Source organism: Nothobranchius furzeri, chromosome 10 (assembly GCF_043380555.1).
Source record: "Nothobranchius furzeri strain GRZ-AD chromosome 10, NfurGRZ-RIMD1, whole genome shotgun sequence".
NCBI lineage: Eukaryota > Metazoa > Chordata > Actinopteri > Cyprinodontiformes > Nothobranchiidae > Nothobranchius > Nothobranchius furzeri.
This window is the reverse complement of record NC_091750.1, coordinates 32811263-32833762: the sequence shown is the minus strand read 5'-3', so window position 1 is coordinate 32833762 and position 22500 is coordinate 32811263. Positions and strand designations below refer to the sequence as shown.

At 46.0% G+C, this 22500-nt stretch overlaps 2 protein-coding genes across 4 annotated transcripts in view; both read right to left on the bottom strand.

Annotated features, from left to right (window-relative positions):
- Positions 1-16455, bottom strand: part of ubac1 (UBA domain containing 1) — a 20534-nt gene extending 4079 nt beyond the window's left edge. Inside the window, exons 1-8 of one of the 3 annotated variants that reach the window (XM_015960580.3) lie at positions 15284-16035; positions 6185-6305; positions 6035-6108; positions 2534-2641; positions 2356-2458; positions 1769-1877; positions 1420-1684; positions 1181-1267 (exon numbers count right to left, since the gene is read on the bottom strand). In XM_015960580.3, the coding sequence (XP_015816066.3) occupies positions 1181-1267; positions 1420-1684; positions 1769-1877; positions 2356-2458; positions 2534-2641; positions 6035-6108; positions 6185-6305; positions 15284-15421 (1005 nt within the window). In that variant the 5' untranslated portion in view covers positions 15422-16035. Of the gene's footprint in view, positions 1-1180; positions 1268-1419; positions 1685-1768; positions 1878-2355; positions 2642-6034; positions 6109-6184; positions 6306-11694; positions 15241-15283 lie in introns of those variants that run through there. The other 2 variants (XM_015960581.3, XM_054730249.2) reach the window with 2 other exon arrangements.
- A 3773-nt stretch (positions 16456-20228) lies between these two features.
- The window catches only part of notch1b (notch receptor 1b), a 59269-nt gene continuing 56997 nt past the window's right edge, over positions 20229-22500 (bottom strand). The window contains exons 32-34 of the mRNA XM_070555544.1: positions 22203-22350; positions 22029-22126; positions 20229-21940 (exon numbers count right to left, since the gene is read on the bottom strand). Of these exons, the coding sequence (XP_070411645.1) occupies positions 20576-21940; positions 22029-22126; positions 22203-22350 (1611 nt within the window). The 3' untranslated portion in view covers positions 20229-20575. The remainder of the gene's footprint in view (positions 21941-22028; positions 22127-22202; positions 22351-22500) is intronic.

Below are 22500 nucleotides of genomic sequence, written 5' to 3'. Positions count from 1 at the left end.
GGTGAGTTTGAGCATTGTTGTGTTTTGTGCCAAACCCATTCCATAGCCAATCAAAACTTGTGTTTGTTTTCTTTTACACGTGCACGTTTACTTTAACATCTATTAAAATGCTCACTTTATAGAGATTTTTAACTCTAGTCCATTTCAGATGTATGCCACGGTGCAATCTGCTTAATGCTCTTCACATGAAGCAAACATTAAACCTAGATAAGGCATCAAGTTCCTGCTAGGGCTGCACAACATCTCGTAAATCATCAGCATGCACAACATGCATATCGCAGAGAGCAGATACATATGAACGGTCAGCTCAGATGTTTGCTAAACATAATTTATTCTGCCAATCAAACGGAAGCACGATGTTTTTTAAATCAATCAGAGCTCTTCACCCATTTGGCCAACTGGGTGGGTTCTCATAGGTCCGATGCCCGCCCCGAGGCGGACGGCACTTCATTTTAAGGGTTGGCGAACACCTGAGTTAGCTTGGTTCTGCTCTTTCTGCTGATGCTGCTTTCCCCGGGATCCTCAGGTCGCCTTTCCTCACATTCTTTATGATTCTTTTTTATTTCTTTGTTTTTGATTATTTTTGTTCCTGAGTTAAGTTTTTAATATCGTCATTGCAATATTAATCAGTGCTATGGAATATCGCAGGTTTTCCTAAAACCGTGCAGCCCTGGTTCCTGGCTTGTTGGCCTGTTTTTGTCCACGCTCAGAACTTGTTCTGGTCACACTCAAAAGTGAGCCGAAACTCAGGAGAGGGGCCTTTTTAGGACCGTAGGAGCAGAAGAGCAAGTAAAACACATTTCAGAGCAAGAAGAGATTATTTTCAGTGTGAACAGTTCTGAATGAGAGCAGAACAAGGTCTGAGTAGGAAACAACAATTAAATGCCTGAAACCAACACAACATGCTCGTGATTAAAGGCAGGAAACGAGTCCACTCCTAGAGTGCACTCATAACTAGCATCATCCGTCTGTACCGTGTCTTCTTTGTGGTTCGGTAATCACACGATTTAGCAGCAAGTCACAGACAAAATATCAATACGACTTTTTATTTCTTCTAAATTTCTCTTTGAGGGATGATTTTACAAGTAAAGGCAGATTCACGCACAGCAGTTAATGTGTTGTGGGTTAAGCTGGACGCTCGTGAAACACCAGGAATGCGTTTGTGTGCATCTGCACCTACCGCAGCATCCTGCTGGTTATTATTGACTCGCAGAGCATCGATCACCTCCTTCTCGTCAAAGCCCATTTCCATCAGTGCGACAACAGCCTGCAGAAGCAAAGACTTAAAGTTATTCCTACATCTTCTGAGGAGTCCAGTGAGCCTCTCAGGGACACAGAACTGAGAAGAAGGAATGATTTTAGCTCTAAAAAGCACACAGTCGTTAAAACGAACGCTTGAGTTTTAACTGTGAAGCTCACTCTTGAATCTGGTCTGAACTCCCTTTTCCTTCGGATTCTCTTGAAGATCTCGGTGAGTTCATCCTGCCTGCTGCTTTCGTCCGCGCTCGACTGTCTGGAGACGTTATGGAGGATGTTGGAACCAGAGGCTGAAGCTGAGGGGGCCGGTGTGGTGGCTGCTGCAGCTCCGGCTGCCCCAGAGCAGTCCTGCCCCGGTAGGGGTGAATCCACAGAGGGATCATCCACGTGCTCGATGAGCCACTCCATAGCCTGGGTCACAGACATGCTACAAGAAGAGGGGATGGAAATCAGTCTGGGATGGTTTTATACACAGCGTCTGAAGAATGAGCACAGAACTAGACAGGCTTACTGGTTCAGTCTAAGAGCTCTGATTGCTCTGTTCTCAGGAAAACCCATCTCCGTCAGCTGCTGGAGGGCTGCTTCATCCACCCGATCCTCCTCGTCTTCATCCAGCATTGCTGTTGACACAAAAATCGGTTAAATTAAGGCCGGGCAAAGAAAAGACAACAGTCACTTGGATCATTTATCAGTAAGATCATGTTTTAAAATGGCTCCTAAAATAAATGCTTTATAATAAAGCTTAAAACAACTGTTTAACCCCCACTGTCCTATCGGGTGACCCCTCCAGGAAAGGTGACCGAGGGGCAGGGTTGATGGTACCTTGAGGTCCACGTGGTGCTCACTCCACACCCCTGCCACATGAACCGCAAGGGATAAACCATCAACCCTGCCCCTCGGTCACCTTTCCTGGAGGGGTCACCCGATAGGACAGTGGGGGGTTAAATAGAGACCACTGGCATTAGCTTTGCTGCACTACAGCAGAACTCTGAAACCACCAGATAAACAGCCAACCTTTCATTAAAACGAGAACTTTTACAGTCAAACTTTAATCTTATTTGTGCTTTCTTTGTTTGTTTCACACCCAACGATCATTACCGTTGGCTTTCTTGAAGAGTTCAACAGCATCAGGGTTCAAGGCAAGGAGCTTCTGTGCAACTTCAATAAGAGACACCAGGATTTTTCTGAGCTCCGTTTGAAACTGAGACACAGAAACACACACATGGATGAAACACGAACCATTTACTCCTGCTACTACAACATCTAAACTCCTCACGTCTCTGATGTTGTGCTGCGTGACAGTGCGGTCCGTGTGCCGGGTGGACAGGCTGGCAGTGGCTTTCTGGATAGCATCTTTGTCTGGAGCTTTGTTGTCGATTTTCTTCTGTTTCCACCAGAAAAACAACAAGTTAACAAAATAAACCACCCCACACACACTTTTACCAAATTCACTCAACTGTTCACACATTTCAGTGGTTTATAGTATAAATTAATGCCTTGCGAGTCGATCTAAGTGGGGGGAAAACTACAAGCTAGCCAGAGCAGAGGGGAGATGATGACGGTAGGTTTCAGAGTAGCGCTGGGCAATACATCGAAAATTTATCGTTATCGAAATTTCTGACCCGTATCGTGATCGTTTCTCCCGCGTCAATAAATCTGATGATAAAATGTGTGTAGGTTGGCAACATTCATGTCCCTTCAAGAAGCTGTACCACCCTGAGTCACGTAAAAATTAGAGCTGAGGAAAATCATCAAATAATCGACGCACCGGGATGCGGACATAAACGGTTCTGCATCGTAGGAGAGTACGCCATCATCGCTTATAGTGGAATGTAGTTTTGTTTTTTAACGGCGGCACCAGCGCCGCATCCAAAGCTGTCAGAGCGTCCTCCACATTTACCACGTGGTTCCACCTTAATGTGGTTCTGCAGGGCTGAGCGCTGGAGTTGTAACCCGAGACCAACCCGGAACCGTTGGATTTGGGCCGTGAATTAAGTTAATTGAGTGGGTTGTCATGCGGCGCGCTCCGCTCGCTCGCACAGCAACTGAGGGAGGGAGGGAGGGAGGGAGGGAGGGAGGGAGAGAGAGAGAGAGAGAGAGAGAGAGAGAGAGAGAGGGGGGGGGGGGGGGGAGGGAGGGAGATAGAGAGAGGAGAGAGAGAGAGAGAGAGAGAGAGAGAGAGAGAGAGAGAGAGATTTAATTTAATTATTGTTTCTCCTGGAAGCGCTCAGTCAGACGAGTGTTGTGATGTCGGGAGATCCGGTCTTGGGGAGGGGGCGGGGCCAGTGACGGTGGCTGCAGCGTGATCATCTTTTATTTAGGGACACGGAGAAGTTAAAAGGAGAGAGAAATAGAAGTTCTTGTTCCACTTTATTCTTTTGTTCCATGAAGATAAACTGATGTTAAATTCAGCTGAAAGAGAAGCTGGGAGGAAGTTACAGGAGGTCTTGTCTCCTATCTGCTCCTCCAGAGACAGCATGGACATGAGGGTCACATGGTGAGGGTCACACAGGACAGGTCAGTGGAAAGGTTAGTAGTTAGCTGGTTAGTGACGGAGATCCATCATCTGGGTAATTTAATCCTAATCCAGCCCACAGCCTTCTGCTGGTGTTATTATCAGGAAGAATAAAACACACATCTTAAATATTATTGGAAGTGTAGAATTTGTTTTGTGTTTTATTATTTTCTGCATCAAACAGAACTTGATTCATTCTCCAACATTTCAGAAACGAACCGCTGGGTTCAAATAAAATAAACTAAGTCAAACATTTCATTTGGTGTTATTTCTGACACCCTTCAGCTGCGGCATAAACATCTGACTCTAGAGCTGCTCAGAGACATGAAACACTCGTATATGAACCCATTATGTATTTTATTATTACATTATGTGTCCTGTAGGTTTTCAGTACTTTTTTACATTTTGTGAGTTTTTGTAAAGCGTGTTTTTCTCAGCCTGAGGCGTGGTGTTGAACCAGGAAACACATGTTTTACTTTGTTAAATCTTCTTAAATGTTTACATGTTTGTCCTAACCTGTTGTGGATGGAGAGATTTTGTCAATTACGTTTTTGATTAAAAATAAAAAGCAATTATCTGACATCTTCTATTTATTGATGAAAAAAATCACTATGAAATAATCGTGAGGCATCGGGATATCGAATCGAATCGAATCGCTGACCCAATAATCGTAATGAATCGAATCAAGAGACAAGTGAAGATTCACACCTCTAGTAAAAATGTGACTCAACGTAATACACGCGGCAGCCCCATCTAGTGGACAACTTTTGTTTCTGTGCATACCTGTAGTTATTGTCCATTTATCGTTAGAGATGAAATCCTCAATAGATGGTGATATTGACTTTAGGCCGTATCGCCCAGCCCTATTTCAGAGTCTTATTTCCTGATATTCCAACGTCTCGCCTTTGATTGGCTATCAGCATCGCAACTCCACCACTGACTCTGTTTGCTTTGCACCGATGTCTTCACAAATAACACACGACTGGAGGAGTTTCTGCCGTGTTGTGGAATAGCTAATGCTAACTGTTAGGGCTGCACAATATTAGGAAAACCTGCAATATTTGATAACAATGATTAATACTGTGATGACGATTACTTGCGATAAATAAAAACTTAACTCAGGAACAAAAATAATCAAAATCAAACAAATTAAAAACTCATAAAAATGAGAAAAGCAAAAGATGTGAAGAAAGGAAAAAAGAAAATTATTGAAAAAAGACGACCTGAGGATCCCGGGAAAAGCAGCATCAGCAAAAAGAGCAGAACAAAGCTAACCATCAAAGTTAAGTGCCATTCACCTCGGGGGCGGGCATCTAACCTATGAAAACCCACCCAATTGGCCAAATGGGTGAAGAGCTCTATTTGATTTGTTAAAAAAACATCATGCTTCCGTTTGATTGACAGAATAAATTATGTTTAGTAAACATCTGAGCTGACCGTTCATTGCGATATTTATCTGTTCTTTGCGATATGCATATTGTGCATGCTAATATCGCGATAACGATATATTTACGATATATTGTGCAGCCCTACTAACTGTTAGCTTCTACTACCAGAGACGTGCTCTGCTGTTTCGTAGACGCTAAATAAACAACAGACTTCGCCGTCAAGAGCCAAAATGGGCGAGCCCATGAATGCTATGTGCGATTGTCACGCTTTTCTAATTCAAGAGTTTCACCGTCTATTTTAATTCGGCGGCTAATGCAGGAAATAGGGGTAGAAGACTATTTTCACATTCAGCCTGCGTGTTAATCCCAGAGTTACCGATCACATTTCAAAACTAACAAGTGAAAACAGTACCTCAGTGAATTTGCCCTTCAACTTCAGCACACACACACACACACTCGCAGACGCACACACGCACACACGCAGACGCACTCACACGCAGACGCACACATGCACACACACTCAGACGCATATGCACACACTCACTCACTCACTCACACACACACACACACACACACACACACACACACACACACACACACACACACACACACACTCGCAGACGCACACACGCACACACGCAGACGCACTCACACGCAGACGCACACATGCACACACACACTCACTCACTCACTCACTCACTCACACACACACACACACACACACACACACGCGCGTGCACGCGCATGCACACACACACACACACACACACACGCACACGCAGACGCACACACACACACACACACTCACACTCACACACACACACACACTCAGACGCATATGCACACACACACAGAGAGAAATGATTGATCTTACTTTTTCATCTGTACTAACATCTGCCATCTTTGGTGGGGTTGGCGGCGGCCTCTTCTTTATGAGCAGCAAAACATCTACAGAAATTCAACAATGTTTTAGTAACTATGGGATTTTGTTGGAAGGAAAGCACGTTAGATAATAAAGACATACCTTTATCTTTGAGATTTTCATCAGCAACAGTTTTAGTGTCTGTGAGGACCCTTTCTGAAGCAGCATGTATAAGTTTATGGTGAGTTAGGGTTTTGGGATCTTCTAAACTTCCGTGCACGTGCTAGCAGACAAAAACAAAATAGGAACAAAAAGAATCAAAACCAGAGAAGAATCTTTTTTTTTTTTTTTTGTTAGATGACTCTTACCGCTCCTCCTTGAACCGTCACCTTATCGTGGTGGAGGAGTTTGAGTGCCCTAATGATCCTAGGAGCTATGTTGTCTGGGGCACTTAGTGCCTCTGGTAGGGTCTCCCATGACAAATTGGTCTTAGGTGAAGGGTGAGACAAAGAACGGTTCGAAGGATCTTTCATGGCGGTTAAAACGAAGAGTCGGAGTACCCGGCCCGGAGGGTTACCGGGGTCCCACCCTGGAGCCAGGCCTGGGGTTGGGGCCCATGAGCGAGCGCCTGGTGGCCGGGCGTTCGCCCATGGGGCCCGGCCGGGCCCAGCCCGAACCGGATACATGGGCTCGTCCAACTGTGGACCCACCACCCGCAGGAGGAACATGAAGGGTCCGGTGCAATGCGAATCGGGTGGCAGACCAAGGCGGGAGCCTTGGCGGTCCAATCCCCGGACAAGAAAACTAGTTTTTGGGACATGGAACGTCACCTCGCTGGCGGGGAAGGAGCCGGAGCTTGTGGCAGAGGTTGAGCGGTACCGGCTAGATATAGTCGGACTCACCTCGACACATTGCATTGGCTCTGGAACCCGAGACCAGGAGAGGGGTTGGACACTCTACTTTGCTGGAGTTGCTCCGGGTGAGAGGCGGAGGGCTGGGGTTGGCTTTTTGTTAGCCCCGAGACTCTCTGCCTGTGTGTTGGGGTTTACCCCGGGGGACAAGAGGGTAGCTTCCTTGCGCCTTCGGGTCGGGGAACGGGTCCTGACTGTTGTTTGTGCTTATGGGCCAAATATCAGTTCAGAGTACCCACCCTTTTTGGAGTCCCTGGGACGAGTGCTAGATAGTGCTCCATCAGGGGACTCCATTGTCCTGCTGGGGGACTTCAATGCTCACGTGGGCAATGACAGCTTGACCTGGAGGGGTGTGACCCGGAGGAACGGCCCACCTAATCTGAACTCGAGCGGTGTTTTGTTATTGGACTTGTGTGCAAGCCGCAGTTGGGCCATAACGAACACCATGTTCGAACATAAGGATGCCCACCGGTACACTTGGTACCAGGGCAGCCTAGGTCACAGGTCGATGATAGATTTTGTAGTCGTATCATCTGACCTGCGGCCGTATGTTTTGGACACCCGAGTGAAGAGAGGGGCGGAGCTGTCAACTGATCACCACCTGGTGGTGAGTTGGATCAGATGGCAAGGGAACATGCCGCGTAGACCTGGCAGACCCAAACGCATAGTGAGGGTCTGCTGGGAACGCCTGGCAGAAGAACCTGTCAAGACGGTCTTCAACTCCCACCTCCGGCAGAGCTTTGACCACGTCCCGAGAGCAGTGGGGGACATTGAGTCCGAGTGGGCCTTGTTCCACTCTGCGATTGTCGAGGCGGCTGTTGCTAGCTGTGGGCGTAAGGTGGCCGGTGCCAGTCGTGGTGGCAACCCCCGTACCCGCTGGTGGACACCAGAGGTTCGGGGAGCCGTCAGGCTGAAGAAGGAGACCTACAGGGCGTGGCTGGTCTGTGGGTCTCCGGAGGCAGCCGACAGGTACCGGATAGCCAAGCGGGGTGCAGCAGTGGCAGTTGCCGAGGCAAAATCTCGGGCGTGGGAGGAGTTTGGTGAGGCCATGGAGAAAGACTATCGATCGGCTCCAAAGAGGTTCTGGCAAACTGTCCGGCGCCTCAGGAGAGGAAGGCAGCAACTCGCTCACACTGTTTACAGTGGGGATGGGGAGCTGCTGACGTCAACTGAGGCTATAGTCGGACGGTGGAAGGAATACTTTGAGGAGCTCCTCAATCCCACCAATGCGCATTCCGAGGAGGAACCAGAGCTGGGAGGCCTGGGGATGGACTGTCTGATCTCAGGGGCAGAAGTTGCTGAGGTAGTCAAACAACTACATAGCGGCGGAGCCCCGGGGGCGGATGAGGTTCGTCCTGGGTATCTCAAGGCTATGGATGTTGTAGGGCTGTCATGGCTGACACGTCTCTACAACATTGCGTGGTCATCGGGGGCAGTTCCTAGGGAGTGGCAGACCGGGGTGGTGGTCCCCATCTTTAAGAAGGGTGACCTGAGGGTGTGTTCCAACTATAGGGGGATCACACTCCTCAGCCTCCCTGGAAAGTTCTACTCCAAGTAGGGCTGCTCAATTAATCGAATTTTAATCACGATTACGATCTGAGTTTTGAACGATTATAAAAAACAAAACAAGCCGATTATTTGCTCCTCCCGCTTGCGCTGCCCTGAGTTACAAATGAAGCGCTCCTCCACAGTGTTGCCAACTTAGCGACTTTGACGCTATTTCTAGCAGCTTTTCAGACCCCCTTCTTGACTTTTTAATCCTAAAAGTACCTAGCGAACATCTCAGAAACATCTCTGGTAACCCTTAACTACTTTCTGGATAACGGTCGTCGACATTTCCTGCAGGTTAGCTAAACACTCCGCCTGAGCTCCGGACCGTTCTTCACAACATTAGGAAAGGGAATGATGTAGTGATGTGTCGGTCGCTAAAGACACGGCTCTCGGAGCCGGCTCCCTGTTGGAGTAACCAGAGTGAGTGACACACACACCGCACCTGCGGACTCCTGAGCAGCTAAAAACAGCTAAATGTGCGTGTGCAGCGTGCTAAACACACGTGCAGCTTGCCCGATTGCTGTGAGACCGGGTTGGGGGGTGGGGGGTGCAGCTGTGGTTGGGACAATTATTACATTAACTGATGAACTTGTAAATAAATAGTTTATAAATAAGGTAGAAATAAGTTCCTCACGCTGATAAATAATAACTAACCTCTCTGAGGACACGGTGCTCCTACAGCACCTTGACACGACTCAATAAATGTTATGCAACATTTTGTGAACATCAATTTATTTGCATTCATTTGTTATAAATGCCACTGTATAATTCTTGCTGTCAGTATTTGCAAGATATTGGTATTTGGTTCTGTACTGGTTAGACTTAAATGAGTTAAACCAAGGTCTATAGCCCTTGGGTCATAGACTATGAGCTATAAGTATATTGGTCTTTTTATACTGGGAATCAGGAGTTATTTTAGTGATCATCATTTTTCTTATTCATTGTTGTCCTGATTGTGCCCTGAGCAATTTTATGACTGAATAAAAACAAATAAAATCATCATAAATTGAAAAATCGTCCTAAATAATCGTGATCTCAATTTCAGTCACAAAAATCGTGATTATTATTTTTGCCATAATCGAGCAGCCCTAACTCCAAGGTACTGGAGAGGAGGGTCCGATCGATAGTTGAATCTCAGATAGAGGAGGAGCAATGTGGTTTTCGTCCTGGCCGTGGAACTGTGGACCAGCTCTATACCCTTGCAAGGGTGATGGAGGGGGCATGGGAGTTTGCCCAACCAATCCACATGTGCTTTGTGGATTTGGAGAAGGCTTATGACCGTGTCCCCAGGGGCACCCTGTGGGGGACGCTCCAGGAGTATGGGGTGGGTGGCTTTCTGTTAAGGACCATTCAGTCCCTTTACCAGAGGAGCGTGAGTTTGGTCCGCATAGCCGGTAGTAAGTCGGGCCTGTTCCCAGTGAGGGTTGGACTCCGCCAGGGCTGCCCTTTGTCACCGGTTCTGTTCATCACTTTTATGGACAGAATTTCTAGACGCAGCCGTGGTGTGGAGTGTGTCGAGTTTGGTGGCAGGAGAATCTCGTCTCTGCTTTTTGCGGATGATGTGGTCCTCCTAGCTTCATCCAGCTCTGACCTTCAGCTCTTGCTGGGTAGGTTCGCGGCCGAATGTGAAGCGGCTGGGATGAGGATCAGCACCTCCAAATCTGAGACCATGGTTCTCGACCGGAAAAGGGTGGCTTGCCACCTCCGGGTCGGGGGAGAGGTCCTACCTCAAGTGGAGGAGTTTAAGTATCTCGGGGTCTTGTTCACGAGTGAGGGTAGGAGGGATCGGGAGATCGACAGGCGGATTGGTTCGGCGTCTGCAGTGATGCGGACGCTGAGCCGATCTGTCGTGGGGAAGAGGGAGCTGAGCCAGAAAGCCAGGCTCTCGATTTACCGGTCGATCTATGTTCCAATCCTCACCTATGGTCATGAGCTTTGGGTAATGACCGAAAGAGCAAGATCGTGGATACAAGCGGCCGAAATGAGTTTCCTCCGTAGGGTGGCCGGGCTCAGCCTTAGAGATAGGGTGAGGAGCTCGGACATTCGGGAGGGACTCGGAGTAGAACCGCTGCTCCTCCGGATCGAAAGGAGCCAGTTGAGGTGGTTTGGGCATCTGGTCAGGATGCCTCCTGGACGCCTCCCCGGGGAGGTGTTTCGGGCATGTCCTGCCGGCAGAAGGCCCCCGGGTCGACCCAGGACACGTTGGAGAGGTTACATCTCCAATCTGGTCCGGGAACGCCTTGGGGTCCTGCCGGAGGAGCTGGTGGACAAGGCCGGGGAGAGGACGGCCTGGAGCTCCCTAGTTGGGATGCTGCCCCCGCGACCTGGACCCGGATAAGCGGAGGAAGACGACGACGACGACTCTTACCGATCCTAAAGTTGCTGACGCAATTTAACTCAATTGAAAACTGAGTAAACAACTTTAAAACTTCATACATTTTTCCATTACATTTGAGAATCTGTCTTTTCAGACAGTATTTATTACTAGGGGTGTGTACTGACAAGAATCTGGCCATACAACATAAATCACAACACAGGGGAGACCATACAATATATTGAGATACAAAAAGCCAAACAATGATTGCAATTTTTAAGACTGAATTGAACTGGAAAACTCGGAACAGACACTTCCATGACACATCCAATGATACCGCAAGTTCTTATGTTTCCATCAGGATGAAGGAGATAAAAACTTGCAAGGGTGTCAGTTCCAATACTGTCATAAAAGAAATGGTGCACGTAGGAGACGAGGAATAAAAATACAAATAATTTTAAAAGATAAATAATAGTAATTTAATGTATAAAACAGATGCGTGTTTGAATTTTCTGTTTTACTTAAATAGTTAAAAATATTTTGTCCAAACTTTAGAGATGTTCTACAGGGAGCCTAACCCTGGTCTCACACTGCACGTGTCAGCGGAGCGGAACATCAGCGGAGCGGCACCGCTTCAAATACAATCCAATTATAGTCTATGGAGCGTTTCAAACTAGCCGCGACGCGGCAATCTCCAGGTGCGTCCCAGAAGCGGCGTGCCGCGCCTCGCCGCTAAAGATAGGATTGAGTTCTATTTTTTCAGCGAGCTGCTTCTGGGACACGTCAATTTTTGCAGTTCACATAGTGTGAGACAGGAAACCACGTGGTTTCAGTGTAAAATCCCTGGTTATTTTCAAAATAAAATGCAATGTTGCGATGTTATATATATAACTTACATCAGTACGTGTGACCGAACGGCTTTGTGTACCACCAGTTTCTTTCTAGAAGAGCATCGGTGTGATTCCTCGTGGGGGTTGTGATCTCTCGATGAAGAAGGTATCGGAAGTCTCGAGGGATTTTAGAATCTCGCGGGTACAGCGAGGCGCAGCGAGGAAGCCGTGCCGCGGCCCAGACTCTCCCGGTGTGAAAAGGACCGCTTTGAAGATCGTGAATGAGCCGCTCCGCTGCTGCTCCGTTCCGCTGATGCTTGCAGCGTGACACCGGGTTAAGTCTCCTCCCCTTCCAGTCGGCTCGTGTCCCCGGAAGAACGAAAAAATGAATGCAAATCATTAGGGCTAAACAAGCTTATCTGCTTTGCTTTAGACCCTGGATCGCACACGTTGCACTGAAATTTAAACGAAAACTAAGGATGGTTGTTTCGAGCATGTCAGTCACATACTTTGAGATTTATCCACTTGTAAAAGTTCGTAATTAGCATGACTACAAATCAGACATCGGCACGTCGCATATATGATGTCACCACAGAATCTCCTCTCCCCTAGCTTAGCTGCTACTTACCACATGGCCAGATTTATGGTGGCTATTTCCTCCTGAAGGAAGGATTTTAAGTTCGCTGAACTTACAGCTGTTTTCTCTCCGTGACTGGTTCGATGATGTCACTTTGGTGATGGGCATTTGTAGTCCTGGACGAATTTTCAACAAAACCTAAAATAACGTTTCACCCCGTGGTTATTTTCTTTTATTTACTTATTGTTTATTCTTCATTGATGTGTGTGCTTTGTGGCTGTGTGTATCTGTGTGTAACCTGGGCGCTAATTCTTGTGTCACATGGCAAATCAAATTTACCTGTGGGTATTAATAAATTTACCTTGACCTTGACTGAAAAAAATAAGAGCTTTATTGGTATCAAAATGCGTCTTTAAAATTCACAGACATATGTGAATTAGAAAATAGTGTTTTTAGCCCCATTGACTTGCATTCATTTTGTTGTTCGTCTGGGCACCCATGGTCTGGAAGTAGATGGGCGTGACTTAGGCGCCCTATAAAGATTATGAATGCTATGTCGCCACGGACAGCGCGGAAGAGACAAGTCGACAAATGGCAGCTCGCGTACTAGCTGACTTGGTGTCTAAAAGAATACAACTTCTGCAGTTTGGGAGTATTTCGGGTTCAAAGCAAACTTAACCCTCTGGAGGCAGGCGTTGCAGACTTGCAACAGTTAAAACCTGCCTACCTGGTTACTCCACGTACGTAATTCATGAGCATTTTTTTTACTCAGAAGTACCCCTGAAGGACTTAGTTGTTCGTCCTTTTATCAAAACTTATTTTGAGCCTGAGAGGGTCAATAACAGAGCCGGTAAACCCTGATGAAGTAATTTGTGCAAACAAATGATGACCGCAAAAGACGCACGCCCCGTCAGCTCAGCAGAGGAGCCGAGGAGTTAAAGCTGAAATAGTAGCCGTGTTTGGAGCCTGTTATTAAAAGAGACGACAACACACTTTTCTGGTGCAAATATACTGCCAGCCTCCCCCAGACGCTGCGACTAGCCCCAAGGTCTGACCCACAAACTCATCGAAGTGGGTTTTCCAGCACTGAGGCAAAGCAGTCGGTCTACAACTTCCTGTGTTGAAGCCAGAAAATGTAAACATGCTGGTTTTTCCAGGCTAAAAATGTTTCTATAAGCGGCGTTTAGAAAATTTTTGAATAATGTGTGTTATGTTGTTAAAGTTTTAGTAATAGTACTTGTTATTTGGTTTCTGAACAGTGGAGGTCCAAATCAACAGTTTGGTCATTCCATTTGAGACTTATGTCCTCATTTTTAAATTAGTTCTGCTAATACTGTATACCTCGGTAAAATGTGGAGGAAGTTGGAAGGTATTAAAATGTTGATATCGCCCAAGCATGGCAGGTTGATATAGCAATGTGCCAATGAAGCCTCAGCAGGACTACCACTGGCTTGAACAACTTTAGGACCAGCCAATCACAGCGCTCTATGTTTGTAGAGAGAGGTCAGATTAGCTTAGCACCAGAGCTGTGATGGTGAAAACATAAAAAGATGGTGTTGGCTTAGGAGTGGCGCTCATTTGAAACGGCTTTGGCATCAACTTTGGACGGTTTGGACTTGGGCTTCTCTTTGAGACATGAGCCAATAGAGGTACTTAAATAATTAATTTCATAAACGGATGTACTTGCTTATTATTGTTTTTTAACTGTGAATAGCGGACTGCCCTGGTCGCAGTTTGAAAGAGGGGTGGGCAATATAAACCATATAAGGTAGAAACGATACAAAATTGGGTAATGATGGTGTTTTTGGCTATATCGCAATACCACGATATCGCGATAACACATGACGTCACTAAGATGTGCACCCTGCTGACATCGGGACAACAGAGTGGCAGTGACTGCAAGCATGGCGTGGGCGGAGGAGGAGGCCTATAGGCCTCAAGTGGCATATATTTGCCACATGAGGATATTTAAAAGCATGTCATTTTGACATATATAAACAGAGGAAAAAATATGTCGCAATATATATCGTTACCGCACATGCTTCAGATTATATCACAATATAGATTTGAGGCCATATCGCCCAGCCCTAGTTTGAAAAACAACCAAATATAGGAAGTAGGGCTAAGTAACACATAGAAAATGTATCGTTATCAAAATTTCTGACTCTTATCCAGGATTTTTCCCATGTCAACAAATTTGGTCATAAAAAAATTAAAAGAGGTGTGTATGTTGGCAACACTCAGGTTCCCTAAAGACGCTGAACCACCTTGAGTCATGTAAAAATGTGACTCAACGTAATTCATGTGACAGCCCCATCTAGTGGACCACTTTTGTTTCTGCGCATACAAGCAGTTATCGTCCATTTATCGTTATCAGGTGAAATCCTCAATATATCGTGATATTGATTTTAGGACACAAAATAAACACTGTACATGTAAATTTTCTACACAAAGTACTGCAGTATTTCAGAGTATTGATAATGTCTTACATCCATATTTTCTACACAAATTTAACCTAAATCTGTTGCAGCTGAAATACCAAAACCCAACCAATGTGTGTAGACCTAATTAATTTATGAAAGCACGAGGGAAGAATACACAACTACATAAATCTTAAGATTGTTTAAAGATAAAGTCAGTAAGTTCACTATTCTCAAAACATTTTCAGAAATATTCTTTCTCCGAGTGACTTCGACAAGACGAAATGATTGGTTGAATAATGTTTTGGGCAGCCATGGAGAGCAAAACTCCAACTTGAGTCCACTCTAAAGGCCATAGAAGGAGAGAAGAGGTGAGCTGGGTAATAATAGAAAGGCTAAGACACAGCATGCCTGCAGTCACTGGTGAGGGAATAGAAAAGAGCCTGAGTCAGGCTGTTGGCTTGCTTTATCTGGAGAGGGGCAGCCAGACCGCTAAATTATAAATAGCGAAGTCTACCCAGTTACTATAAATACAAAGCCAGTGACACCGACACTGACAGTTTAAACATTGGGCATGGCAAGCCGCAAAACACCTCCGGCAGAGGAGGGACAAGAGGAAGCACTAACGTAAAAGTCACAAACAAGTCAAAACACCTACATGTTTCAAGCACCTCTCCTTCAATTTCTCTACAGTGGTGTCTTCTGTGACCTCCTCTAACCACTCCGTGCCGTCCATGGTGCAGACGTGTATCTTTAACACTTTCCCGGCAAATATTTTCTCCTCCTGCACGAACATAGCTGCAGTAGGCGTTGGAAGTCCCAGTCCTGTGACGTTAGCGAGCGGTTGCTAAGTGCTCTTCTGGCTCAGCTAGCGTGCTAACGTTAGCACCCAGCGTCGTTGGGAGGTCCGACGACAACAGAGAAGGAAGAGGCGCCGATTAGCTGAGGTCCATTTTCGGGTTCCCGGAGCGGTTGTCGATGCGGTGGCAACGAAGCAGCGCGTTCCCTGGGCTCCAACTTGTTTGGTTTCTGCTGTTAGCACCTAAGCAGCAACCAGCGAATATCCTATCCTTACTGTAGTGTTTGAACTCTGAACTGCAACTGTAGCATCAACGGTGCATTGTGGGAATTGGAGTTTTTTATTAGTCAAAGGACGCTTTATTGTAGAATACAGCAAAAAGAATCGCAAAAACACATTATAATTTAATGCCAGTTATTTTGTTATTATTGTTTAGTGGAGCTTTTATTTTGTATTCGCTTATACTGGAAGATTACACCCCTAAATGTCAATTATTTAAAGTAAGGCTAAACATTTTGTTCTACTTTAAGCTAAAGTTTTAACATGGATCTAGGTGATTGTTGGGTTAGAAACTTGACCAGTTTCATATTTGACACCACTTTTCAGCCCTCTACTGGCCAGATACTGCACTTAGCAGTGTTGTAGAGAGGGTAGGTGTTGTAGGGGGTGCTCTTCTACGTGCATTATTTCTGTGCAAGTAGCTTTTTCAGTTTGCTGATCATCAATAAAAAGTACAAGAAGAAGAACGAGCAGAAGTTTGTATCATAACGGAGCCTGGAAGTAATAGTAAGAAAGTAGTACCAGGACATGAACCATTTAAGAACAGTGCCCACATGACTCCAGATGAGACAGCAGAATGTCATGATTGACGGTATTTTATTTATTTATTTATTTATTTATTTATTTATTTATTTATTTGCCTTTATTTATTTATTTATTTATTTATTTATTTATTTATTTATTATTTTTTCTGCCTTTATTTAACCAGGTTGGTCCCATTGAGATACAATATCTCTTTTGCAAGGGAGACCTGGTAGCAGCATGGGTTACAACATTAATACGTTCACATTTAAATACATTTCCACATAAACTCAATTAAAACATGAACACACTGATAGTCTGGATTCCAATGACTTAATCAGAGTCTTAAATCTACTCAGGGAAACCAAATCCTTGATTTTTAGATCGTTCTGTAGAGAATTCCACGTAGATGGAGCAGCAAAGCTAAAAGCCGTCTTTCCCAGCTCTGTGCGAACCTTGAGAACAACAAATTGCAACAGTTCACTTGAGCGGAGGCTGAGCTGATTCTGCTTTCTTGACAAAAGATATGATAAATAAAAAGGCAAATATCCACATACAGCTTTGTGAATAAAAACATACCAATGCATGAGTCGACGAACCCGCAATGAAGACCAATTCATTTTTGAATTTAACAAACAATGATGGGTAAGAGGCCGACAGTTTGTTATAAAGTGCAAGGCACAATGATACACACTGTCCAACATGCTCAAACAGTGCACATGGGCATTCATGTACAAGATGTCTCCACAGTCTATTACAGACATGAATGTTGATTCTACTAACCTCTTTTTTACCGTAAAAGAAAAGCAAGATTTATTTCTGAAATAAAATCCTAATAAAAATCTCAACCTTTTTGTTAAATACTGGATATGGAGCTTAAAAGATCAATTAAGAAACCCAGATATTTAAAACTAGAAACTAGTTCAATCTGATGACCCAGACCACTAGAAATGGACCTATTCTCCGTTTTTCTTTTTGGCTGAGAGAAAAACATAAGTTTAGTTTTATCAGCATTTAGTACAAGCCACAAATGGCACAATTGTTCTTGCACTTGATCAAATGCTGATTGAAGATCCTGAAATGCCTTTGTAGAGTTTGGGGCAGAACAATAAATAACTGTATCATCTGCATAAAGATGTAATTTAGCATTTTGAATACTTAGACCAATGCTATTTATGTAGAGGGTGAAAAGTAATGGACCAAGAATTGATCCCAGCAGCACAACCTGCAGAGTCCCGGGAGATATCGACAGCAAGCCCACAGGCCCGCCCGCAGCCTCCCACCCCCTAGCCGTCCGAGCCCGGGACCCAGTGACCTGGGACCCAGGGGCGACCACCCCCGCCGGGGACCCAGCAGAGCCCAGGGACCCAGACCCCACCAGGCTGCCACCGGGATTGGTCAGGCAGACGCCAAAAATCTTAAACTCTCTGACCCGGGAGCCACGATCCAGGCAGACCAAGGCACCACACCCCACACCAGGTGTGGCGGGGGGGGGGGGGGGGGGGGGGGGGAAATTTCAGTTGTTTTAGGGCTTTCTTTACCTCAAATGTTGTAAACAGTTTAAAGTTGAAAACATCAATATTATTGTTTCTGACCATGCTAGATTGTTGAGGTTGACAGTTTTGTGGATGACATGATGAGCCTGAAGTGCTTTACGTACGTGGAGTAACCAGGTAGGTAGGTTTTAACCTTGCTAATCTCCAACACCTGCCTCCAGAGGGGTAAAAACCCATAAAAGAGCATTTTCGGGGCTGTGGCGTGCCTTGCAGCCTGACTGAAATTGATCTGAAATACAATGCAAGGTCAATTAATCCTGTAGCTGAGAATGAACCTCTTTCCCCAGGACCTCTGACAAAAAACGAAGCTTAGAAATTGGCCTATCAAGTCGGATCAAAACTTGGCTTTTTTAATAGTGGTCTCACATCAGATTGTTTAAAACACAGAGGGACACAGCCTGAGAGGAGGAGCTCATGGACAACAGTACTGCTAAGAGCCTGTTTAAACATAAGAGGTGGAACGCAGTCCAGAGGACAGAAAGAAAGCCTGTCAGACGATGAGTAATGACTGATGAGTCCTCCAGCCAGACTGGTTGAAACTGGCACCAGGACGTTAGACAAGACGGAAAAGAAATAGGATCTAAAACAGAAGATATAGAAATAGCAGATCTGATCTGTGTAATTGTATCCAAGAGAAGGCTCAAAAAGCTGTCCCGTAGCTCCCGAGAGGGTTAAAGCTCCTGATAGGGTTCACGGTACTGGTAAAAGCTCCAAACAGTACTTGAGGTGTGTGGCTATTTGTGGAAACAAGATTGCACATGAATGAACTCAGATTGTGTCCTGGTCAGCCTGAAGCGGACCACCTCGGTAAGAGAGCTGAAAAACAGTTCGGGTTCACCCTGAAAAAAGGCAGGCGAAGCTAACGTGGACTCTCTGTGTGCCATGCAGAGCCGATGCTAGCGGGAAAGGCCCGTATGGTTCTTGACTAGCCAGGGAACACCTTGGGATTCCCCCAGAGGAGCTGGCCCAAAGCGCTGGGGAAAGCAAAGTCTGGGCCTCTGCTTAGGCTGCTGACCTCAGACAAGCAAAGGAAAATGGATGGATGGAAATTGAAGCTTGCAAACTAAGCAGAACCCATACTAACTGTCCCCCATGGGTAAACTGCACTTATGAACACTCAGCATTACATGACGCATCGATGTTGATTACCGATGTTGCATTCATTTTTCTGCTTGACAGCAAGAAGCCACATTCTGGCTTTAAAACCCATGGTGCCAAACGGACCTGCTTGCAGTTCAGACGTGCTCCTATGAGGTAAAGTCACTTTAGAGGTTGCCCTTCAAACGGGTTTGGTGCATTTTTACACCAGAAACAAACAAAAAACAAAGCTTAAATGGCATTTTTAGATATACTACAAGAGAATGAATCAGCTGTTAAAGAAGATGGTATGTAACAGTGAAACAGGTCTTTAAGGTCAAATTTTCGTTGTTCTTAAATGAATTACAAACTCCTAAAATGCTGTAGAAGTCGGTGTGCTGTCTGGCTGTGCAGAGCAGGCGTACTCGCTCATCTTGGACCACTAGATGGAGACAAACTACGAGCAATAACTGTAAAAACAAGTTCAGGACACACAGGTGCCCTTTATTCCAGCCAGAAACGTTTACACGGTTTCGGTATACAGAAAGAAAATATATTTATTGCAAATTATAATTTTACAGAGAAAGCAAACATACTGTAAAAAAATCACTAGAACCTAACACTTTTTCCCAAGAACATTTCAAAAATCAAAGCAAGTGCATCTCACAAGATACTGACGTGGACACAAGTGAGAACGTAGAAATTAGTTAACACACGAAAACGGTTTCTTCTGTTACAGAACAGCAAATAAATAGGAATTTATAAAACCTCATTATTTATGCATTTTTCTTTTTTTATATCCCAAAATTTTACCAAACAATATAACGAATCTATTTGTATACAGTTGAAATGTATTTGTGCCGAGGGGCTTGAAAAATTACAAAATATAGGATCTGTTCCGATTCGCCTGTTAGAGGCATGTGACTGGTGCAAGAGCTATTTAATGCATGCTGAAGACATAAGATTTCTTAAACAAAATCTCGCTTACGAGGGAAATGCAAAGCACATTTACAGTAGGAGGGACACAGCCATAGGCTCGAACTCGTTGGAGGAAGATAGAAAATAAGGTTTCCTGTTCCCTCGGGACAACAAATAAACACTGTGGCCAACGGGCCAGGTCTCCAACACCACAGGACTAACGCGACCTCCCCAACATGGCTGTCATATCCAATACATCACCAACCAATCACAGCTCTGCACATTTAACGCAATCCCAAAAGGGCAGCTCGTTGCTGCAGGTTTGCGCGAGTGTGGAAACGGTTCCTCAGAATCACCAAAAATAAAGAAAAAAGAAACCATTTTTACTCGTGTTCCTTTAACATTCACAGCGTAACACTGAAACCTCAAATGTGCCTTTTTAATCACAATTCTCACCATGAACAAGATTATAGATAGGCACTGGCAGAACAGGAAAAGACTTAAAGTCCTTAGGAAAATAAATAGCCAGTGTGTTTGGGACTTCACTGCAGAAAAGGAGGAGAACAGTCCCCCCCCCCCCACGGAGCAATCTCTCCTAAACGGACCTACAACCAGGGACACGTCACTCAAGCTACATAAATACGACTGTAATAAATAAAAAGACAGGCTGCTGTTGTAGAAAAGCTTATAAATTCCTGTTTAATCTGATTTTATTTGAACGTTCTTCACAGAATCGCGTTTTCATAAAAAAAAGGAGACATATTTAAATATTTACAGCAACTCCTCTGGGTTGAACCTTCTATTTGAACTGTTCTGATATGTGTCCAATCTGAGACTGCATGCTGGTCGGGGGACTGGAGATGCCCTCTGACCAGTCAGACATGTTGGAGTGAGGAGACGAACTGGACCACTGGTCAGGGGAGCCGGGGGACGGGGTCAGGAAGGGGTGGTCAGGAACCTGGACCTGGTGGTTTGGGGTGTTGTCCATTGGGGCTGAATAGCTGTGCTGGGAGGGCGGGGTGAGAAACTGGGTGCTGGGCATCGACTGGTTGATGGAGGAGGGAATGATCTGGGTCTCCTGCGGAAGGATGGTATGGATTGGCATGTTGGTGGGGCCTGTGCCCTGCTGGAGTTCTGGAGAACTGAGCTCCCCGCTGATGAAGTTTTGGCTGCTGGTTGCGTTGGAGCTTTGATGCTGCAGCTGGATGCTCTGCTGTTGAAGCTGCTGGAGGTTCTGCAGCTGCTGCATTTGCTGAGCCTGCTGCTGCATCAGGTGGGCCTGAGGACCCAGTCGGGGGTTCTGCATCCCCTGGTAGGTCATCATCTGGGACAGGCTGGAATTTGGGTGGCCATTGTGCAGCGAGGTCGTGATCATCCCATGTTGGCCACTTTGGTGCAACCCTCCCTGACCTCCAGGAGCTCCTCGCATCGGGTTGAACTGGCCTGGCTGACTCAAGCTGCCGTGCATCCTGGACAGCCAATCACATTGGCCATTCATGGCTGCCTGACCGCCAGAGCCAGACACGGGTAGGTGGGTGAGACGAGGAGGCAGCGGGTCGAACTGCATTCGCGCCAGCTCCTGCTTGTTAGGCAGCACCATGTGGTTCACGCCCAGATGAGGGTCGGACATGGCCTGCAGATGGCTGAGGGACACAGATGGAGACTGCTGGAAAGGCGAGGTCATCATAGGCGGAGAAGCCACATCAGAAACGTAGCCATGCGGAGACTCTAAAGAGTCCACTGGTGACAGAACAGCCGAGCTATCCAAGAGGGTCCCAGACTTCCCATCTTGGGAATTCTTCTTCTTCACCTTCATGTCTTTGCCATCCTTGCAGCCAATACCCTTGGCGCTGGGTTTGCGTGTCTTTTTGCCCTGGCCTTGATTTTGAGGCTGAGGCTGCTTCATGCTGCCAAGGAAGCCACTGGGCGAGCAAAGAGGAGGCGATAAGGTGGTGCCCAGAGAGCCTCCGTGCATGGGGGGGCTCCGTACCAGGTTGTACTCATCCATCAGCCGCACTATGTCATGGTGCATTCTCTCCTGTGCAATGTCTCTGGGCAGCCGGTCCATGTGGTCGGTTATTTCTCTGTTAGCAAAGTGCTCCAATAGAACCTTAGCAGTCTCGTAGCTTCCTTCTCTAGCAGCCAGGAAAAGAGGCGTTTCCTCCTGGTTTGGACACAAAGACGTTGTTAAACGCTTTCACAGTTGCTAGAGGAATTCGGTCTGACCACACACACAGACGCCTAACCCTAACCTTATTGTTCTGCATGTCCTTGTTGGCGCCGTTCTTAAGCAGCACGATGGCAGCCTCCACGTTGTTGACGGCGGCGGCCCAGTGCAGAGCCGATTTACCTGGAAAGACGAGAAGAGTGTCGTACAACTGCTCTCCTGATGTGTTTGACCTCAGCGAGCAATACGGAAGCTTTACCGAAATCATCGATGGCGTTCACGTCAGCGTGACAGTTGATGAGCTCCTCCACCATGCCTTCCACCGCCAGCCTGGCAGCCAAGATCAGGGGCGTAGTGCCATCATGCATGCGGGCATCTAAGTCCGTAGCCCGGTTCCGTATGAGAATCTGGAGACACAACAAGTCTCTTGTGTTCAGCTGGTCTAGTTCTTTTTGCAAAGCGATTTTTTAAATCTCAGTTTGATATTTTACAGCTAAAGTCTAACTGAGACTACCAAACTGTACTCATCGGCTTATCTCGTTTCATCTTTGCTTATT